At 43.5% G+C, this 7,899-nt stretch overlaps 1 protein-coding gene across 1 annotated transcript in view; it reads right to left on the bottom strand.

Annotated features, from left to right (window-relative positions):
* Positions 1-6,826, bottom strand: part of LOC104623253 (transmembrane protein FLJ37396) — a 34,295-nt gene extending 27,469 nt beyond the window's left edge. Inside the window, 4 exon segments of the mRNA XM_010290292.1 lie at positions 1,988-2,140; positions 3,204-3,361; positions 5,848-6,007; positions 6,650-6,826. Of these exon segments, the coding sequence (XP_010288594.1) occupies positions 1,988-2,140; positions 3,204-3,361; positions 5,848-6,007; positions 6,650-6,826 (648 nt within the window).
* Positions 6,827-7,899: the final 1,073 nt, after the last annotated feature.

Here is a 7,899-nt window from a genome sequence, read left to right on the forward strand (position 1 = left end):
GAACTGGCGCTGTCTGCTTCGTGTTGCTGAGTGTTTTCATGTTGCTTTGGTCGCTTTTTTGACACCCTCTGCCCTGTTATACCCCGTGCCACCCACAGTCCCCATGCAGATGGGAAGCCTCCTTCTCTCCGGCTAGCACCCCCAAGGAAGGCAGCAAACCCCCGCCAGGGTCCCAAATCAAGGCTTGCCCACAATGTGAAGACATACACCACATCATCTGGGGCTCTGTGACAAGCCCACTACTCCCTTTCTGGACAGTAGGGGATCTTCAAGCCTGAGGACAGAGGTATTTGGATGGACTGCAGCAGTGGTTCCTTGTGGAGAGAAGACCAAGGAACCTGGTGACATTTCAAGGCTGAAATAGCCTCACACGAGCCGGAGACACAGCTTAGGCTGCTCTGGTGTACCAGCACCACCCGGATACTAAAGGAAGAAAGAGACAGCTCACCAAGGACTTTCCATTTGGCAGGAATGTGGTTATTGCTGGAAGAGGGCACACAGGGGCACGACTCCTCCACAGCTTCGGAGAAGGGATTTATTTCCTGGTTCCTGTGTAAAACTGGGAGCTGAACTACAAGGTGTCCTTACTGTCCATAGTGCTTCAGGCTCACCAGAGGGATGAAAGGCAGTGATCTCACCCTCCGATTGCCAGATCAGTTTTGCTGGCTGAGATATTTATACAGGTCCAGTCCTACAGCAGCTGTTAGTTTTCCTCACTCTTGAGAGGAAGAGAACCCCTGTTATACCCATTTTACAGATGAGGATACCAGACCTGCTCAAAATGGTGGTAGGGCCCCAGCACACCTGACCAGCCTATCACACCTGCAGTTCATTCCTGCAGCTGCAACAGGCGTGAATGAGTAGAGCTTCCCTGGGCATGTGCAAGCCATCCCTGCGGGGACATTCAGTGAATAAGACGCAATTAGGACAAATGAGTACTACTGCAGGTGGTCACCATTTGCAAGACAATGATGCAAGGTGTTCGGGTGCCTCAAGGCTCCTTGTGGATGCAAAGCAGGCCTGATCTGTCAACGCACATTGCCGTTTTTCCAAGGAGGCTGGATGGCAGGCAGCCTCGACAGAGCTGTCCTGCAGGACATGCTCAAAAGGGCCAAAAATGGCAATATATCACCAGAACCTTACAGAGAACCTGTAAGGCTAACACCAAAATAGAGACACTCAGTAACGTCCCCCTGGGGCACATTGTGCCCTACCAAGTTTTAGACTTGTACCTTAAAATTGGAGTATCTCTCCTTGCCTTTTGAGCACAGATCTGAACCTTGGTCACGTTAAAAAAAAAGGTGTTCTGAGCAATCCCTTTGACACAAATTCCAGGGCTGAATCTGACCTGACTTAGGTGAACTTCAGAGCTTTTGAATATTTATGCAAGTGTTCAAGCTGCCTTTTGAAACCACTGAACTGAGAAAGGCAGGGGGGAAATCTCCAGAGCACTTTAGTAATGGGTCTTTAATGAATTCAGGCATATACACATATACATAAACCTGAGGCAACCTTTCTCTAGACATTTCGATTTCCCTAGAAGTGTCCAATAAATAAATTAAAATCTTTAAATAAGAAGTTAAATTACCTCTACAAATTTTGAATGAAGGTCCATCAGCTTATCCACTTTTTTCCATTGCTTCAGTTTTATCAAAACTTTTGCTGCCAGGGATCTACTTTAGGCTTAATCTGGTTGACATAAAAGTAACCACAAAACTTATAAATATCACTACATGTTTTTGGTATAGGAGGCAATATTTAGTAAAGAAAGTGCAATACATTCACTTTTTATTTTCAACAGACATGTAAAGGGGCTCTTGACTATACAGAAATACAGCAGTTTCATAAGGCCTGAATTATTAAAAAAATTATCGCTCTATTTGTCGAAAGAAACATTTTAGGTTTTAATTGCTAAAATGTATCTTGGTGCGTCCTGAAGACTGGTTGGGACTAACACAACTGAAAAAGGAAAGTTCCTCATAATTACCTTTAAAAAAGGGATCCAGTTGGCTCTCTTTTTCAAAGCCTTGGCTGGATCTAACATGCCCTGGTTCTCTGACCGAGAAACCTCTGCATCATAAACTGGAAACGTTCTCATCACCTGCTGTTTGCAGAAGACGCTTTTAAATTTTTGAACAACCTAAAGCATAAAAGGAGATGGTACTGTTATAAATTTCACAAGCCGGATATTAAATCCTATAATAAGGTAATACTGCATATTATCAGCCAAAAATAAATAAATAAATAAGTAAATAAGTAAATAAATAAATAAATGGAGAGATAAAGCAACAAAGGAGACTTTCTGGTCCTGTGTTTTCTTTCCTTTCCAGCAGACACAATGAAACTCCCTGCTGTTAACTCCGGAGCCTCCAAAAAGACGACCAGGAATTTCAAAAACACTGCCTTTCAGTCAAAGCCGACGGCAAATTTGTGATCACTGGCTTCAGTAGGAATCGCGTGAGCCTAGAAGATGTACTTTGAAAATCCTGTTCAAAAATTAATAAGCCTACAATAGAGGTAATTTACATCATTGCCTAGTTGTGTAAACACATTTGCCTGTGCTTATCTCGGCTAGTTTAAGGAGTTCAGCTGGACTAGTCAAGTGTTAATTTGATGAGACTTACAGACCAGTTCATGCACCCAAACCTTTGTCCTCTTCCGCTGTACCACCTGTTCTCATACCAGGCGCACGTTATTTACATTTAACGGCTACACATCTCGTTTGGAGCCTGGACAGGCAGTGGAGATTTTCGGAGGGTTTTGCCTTTGGGATGACAGAAAAGATGAAAAGCAGTGTTTTCCTGGGGGTAACCCCTGAGCTGCGGAGGCTCGGCAAGGTCCCAGCGACGGGATGTCGCAGCCGACCTCTAGTAGAAGTACCACAGCTTGGGGAGGCTCCAAGCAGGGGCAGGAGAACTCGAGAAAAATGCAGAAAAAGCACAGGTGAGAGCTGGGACAGCACAGGTATGCACTCAGAGCCATGAGGCCGACAATACAAACGTCAGCAGTTACTACATAGCCCAGTGAGAGCGAGCCAGGCCCTTCTGCTGCTTCCAGTCAAGAGCAAAAATGCTCACAACCTTATTTTTCCGTGACGCAAAACACTGGCTTGTAATAAATGGAACTTCCTTCCATACTTTTAAAGACTTTTTTTTTCTTTTTTTTTCTTTTTTTTTTTGTGTGGAGAAGTACATTTCAGTTACCAGGTAAAAGAGCTCCATCTCATCAGCTGAGTTCTTGAGATTCTTAAGGCTGTAGTCAATACCAAAATGAGAAAGCAGAAGCTGAAGCTGAGATTTCAGCTCCTCGGTTTCAGTGCTGTGCTGGGGCAAAGTGAATCCAGCGTCCTTGTGGCAGGAGTCTGCAAAAAGCCATCATCAGACCAGCTGGAGAACATCAACACTTTAAGCAACATGACTGTAAGATGACTGTAAGCAATGCTGTCGGTGCCCTTTGCTTTGCATCCATGCAATGATGTAATTCCCCTTTTTTTAACCCTGAAGCAGAAGTATGTCAGAGAACGGAATGTGACGGGGGAAAGGGGAAACCTTGGATTTTTATTATTTATGTAGGGATTTTTATTATTTTCATTTTTCTTTTAAGAAAGGGTCTTCTACCAGATCCCAAAAGACTAACAGCTGTTGCAGGTCCGGGGCATCTCCCCGGTCCTTGGAGGAGTGCCTATCTTCCAGCATGGAAAGGACACCCAACCAACAAATCCTACTGCCTGAACAGAGTCGCGGCTCAGGGGCGTACAACATTCTTCTCACACACACACCTCCCAAATCTTCACATGTCACAAGAACATCAAGTATGTTACTATTTCAGGGTTATCACTCCTCCGGTATTCGATTCTGGCATGATGCTGCTATCGCAAACTCCTGAAACAAGGGTGTCCTGGGGATGGCTGAGTTTGGCCTGGTGTCAGTGTTGAAGAGTCTGTTGGCAACATTGCACCCATTTTTAGAAGAACTAAAATGTTTTCTCCTCCTCCTTTACTTCATCTCAGGCTTGCTCAAGGCTTTGGAGGATATTGGTATTCCTTCATCCTCGAACAGCCAAAATGACTGTGCTCCTCTAAGTTTTGTCATCGTTTCTTCTCTTTTTTCAGCTCTTTGACAAGTATGTCTAACACTGCTTTTTATACAGAATCTTAGCTTTCCCTGTGCCATCATGTTTCTGTACAGAAATATGGCCATTATTCCAATTGCTTTTTTTTTTTTTTTTCATTTCTCAGGCCAAACCTTAACAAACAGTAACACTATATCTGCTACTTCTTTTCCAAAGATTTTTGAAAATCCAAATAAGTGTCAACTTACTCTCCTTTACCCAGTGCTGATGGGTACTGCTGATACATGCAAAGATGCTAACAGATAATTTGCAGTTTGCTAAAGTTCAGCCAAACTCTTGGGGTTTAGTGGAGCTACACGTAATCTAATTTATTATCTCATTATTTCAGCAATAAAAGGCCATCTGCATTTCCCATGCTTTATTTCAGCTTTGTTTTTAGTGTCTTGTTTAATCATTCTGTTGTTTCATCTATGAAGCTCAGATTTATATAGCAGATGAATTAAGCTTATGATGGTGGTATGATAGCTATAGTTCCTCAGATATTAGGTAACTAGATACTGAAGATCAAAATGAGCTACAGCCCTTCTGAGTTGCGTTTTAATACCAGTAAGGGTCTATTTCATGGCAAAACGAATGGCTCAGGCGAACTCTGTAACACTGCAGGTCTTGTGCGCTGCTCCGTACGTTATTAGCCGCCTGTATCCGAGACCACAGACCGTGCCTCCCCCTCCCATCCCGCTCACACGAGAGGAACGTTGGCCTGTTCGAGGGGCTTCGTTTGGAGAGACGAGATTAACTCTCCTCTCCTTGCACCTTAACACCGGTAGCGCTGCACTCCTGGGGCAGTGCTGCCGTACCTCCCTACCGTGCCACACCTGGGACCCCCTTGGGCCTAAGCAGTGGAAGAAGGCTGTACCAGTACAGCCAGTTGAACCAGTCAGAGCTTAGTTAGATCGCTAACGAAGGGCTAAAGGCCCCTTATCTGTCCCAGGTAAATCCGCACTTCCCTTAGCACTGTTCTCATTCAGTTGTCACGGGTTGGGCAGTGCCACCCCAGGCCAGGGCTCTGCCCCGCTTCCTTCCCCCCCCCCGCCCCGTGCAGACCCACAGACCCCTGTGGTAGAGGTCTTCAGTGGAGAAAGGAGGTGGGGAGGACAAGTCACAGCCTCTTTTCGCTCCGCTACCCTGGCCAGCCCACTTCACCCCAAGGAGGAGGCGTACACCCTGCCATGCATGCAGGTAACTCTACATAAGCAACATCACTCCCTCCCTTTCTTTAAAGGAAAGAGAGCCTGAAGATCACCACAAGGAGTTTTTTCTAGAGATACTTCAGTATAAGTCTTAAAGCAACAGCTCTCTTCTCTTCGTTCCTCCAGAAACGGGCCGCCCACAGAAATATTTTAAATAATATTCTTGCAGAAAGTTGGAAGGATAAGTTTCAGGGTTTGGCATAACTGGGACAACATCCCGGATTCTCCACCGAGTTGATCCCACAAGTATCCTTCTGAACCGCCTGTTTCTGCAGCCCAGGGCAGAGTAAGGCCAGAGGAGCAACCGCTGCAGAGGCAGGGCTCCACACTCCGGCATTTGGACACCAGATTTCCAGTATTCTTGCTGACTTTAAAAGCCACACTCCAAATTTCTCAAGCATACAAACCAAGGATGGCATTTGGTATTTCCCAAGTTTGCGCTGTTGACCTTTCTCAAAGTACACACGTTAACAAATGCATTATCTGTAGGACTTCAGGTTTTAAAGGAAAGCTGATCATTTCTCACCATTTCTTCTTAATACTCTTGAACAGGGAGACACAATATTAAAAATATCTGAATTCTTGTCAAAAGCAGTTCTTAATTTGTCCCAGTTGTCTTGGAGCACATCAGGACATTTCTCATCAGCCACATTCATTCTGTGAGAAATAGTTAAATGCTGGAGAACCTGGAGTTAAGAACATATCTGTTGTTATTCTCAGTCACATAGAAAGCATACAAACTATTCAGTTGCAAATTTAGTAATAAAGTAAAACACAAAAGAGAAAAAACAAACCATAGTTATCCATTGTGTACAATTCCAGAAATTTATTCACTGCCAATGACTTACAGCACTCATATAATAAAATCATTAAAGAAACTAGATAAAATAAGGAAGTATTCAAATTTGTTCTTGAAAGGTGACACTTAAACAAATACCCCTCAAGTCTACAGACTATTCATTGCGATGTCTCAGTCCCCCGATAGCATCCTGCTCTATCAAAACATCATCACAGTAATAATACAGAAAAAAAGCCTCTCCAAGCTTTCTCCTCCTCATCCTGGACCTCCTCAAATCCAAGCAGCCCAACATTATCTACACTGCACCCAGGGAGCTCATTATTCCACTCACCTAAATTCAACTTTATCATTGTAGTATTTTCTTTCTAGTAAAATCAATCTCCTAAAAGAATTGAAAGTCGTACCTATACAGTCTAGCTCATTACCTACAGACCTCTGGATTTCTTTTACATTGAATCGGTTTACTTTCTCATCCAAGACTTGGATGTTTCATAATTATACTTCACTCTTTAAAAAATGCTGGTCTTACCTGGAGAAAGCGGTGAATGCCCTTCAGAGAGTGTGGGTGACACAATAACCACAGGGTGTAAATCATCAGGTCTTCCTGTGTCGCTACATTCACCGGATTTTTCTTTCCTGCCAGGAAACTTTCCCTTGCCACTGAAAGTCTTGCAGCCCTCTGAACTGCGTCGTTGTATTCCTCCATGATGTGACTAATTCGCTTCTGGTTTTGTATGTAAAAGGGACACTGTCATTTTTGCGTTTCTGCTTCTTCCTCCCCTATTAGCTAGAAGACCATTGGATTTCCACTGCATGGAGAATTGAGAGTAATCTCAATGGTTTGTTTCCTTTATTTCCTTCCTAAATGCTTACAAATGGTATTTCCAACCCGATGAGGAAAAGGGAATTTCAGTCCAAATAGTGAATCTCTCTAGGCAGCTAATACTGACCATAAGCAGACAGCTGAGAATGGATGTCCAGAGATGAATTCCAGAGAGAAATTGCCCTTAATGTTCATAGCTTTTTATTTGGGTGGAAAAAAGCCACTGTTAACACTTTGTTTTTCATGAACAGCTACTGTGCTAAATATATACATGCTAGATCCTGAGTTTTGGTTCCTACCCGACAGAGAGGATAAAGCTGTTCAATAACACTGCTGTGTGTACAAAATCTCTTCCATCTAAGCATGTGCAAATATTTACTCTGGACTAGCTGAGTAATTCTGCCTGTAAAAAACTTGAATAAAATCAGAAATAACCAACAACTCACATATTTGTAAACAACAGCAGCTTAACATTATAGGAAACTTAAGCAGTGTATAGATCATCATTAGCATCAGAGAATAACACCAAAACAGCAGTTAATCAGTCACCAAAGACCACCGCGCTATTATATTTATGTATAAATATATACGTATTTATCCATGAAGGGTATTCGCCTGAGTTGTCCCAGTGGAAGTATTATTGTGGGAATGAAAAAAAAGCAGTTAACACAAGGGAAATGGCAGAATTCAGTCCACTGGGCCTAGAAATTTGAACTCCACTTTAAAAACCAAAATAAATTCGTAATATAGGTAACAGCGGATCGGGGAACGAGGAGAACCTTATCCCGGCCCATCTGACCGGGCTGAGATTCCTGTTCTTTCAAGAAACAGGAGGAGGGGACATTTTCCCACCGCACGAAGAAATTGCAAGCACTAACCCTTTCGCGGGTGTTTTCCGGAAGGGGTTGCACCCCGGCTTTATTTCCAGATGTGCACAGAGCAACCCGCCGGGCCGG

Source organism: Phaethon lepturus, unplaced genomic scaffold (genome assembly GCF_000687285.1).
Source record: "Phaethon lepturus isolate BGI_N335 unplaced genomic scaffold, ASM68728v1 scaffold2667, whole genome shotgun sequence".
Taxonomy (NCBI): domain Eukaryota; kingdom Metazoa; phylum Chordata; class Aves; order Phaethontiformes; family Phaethontidae; genus Phaethon; species Phaethon lepturus.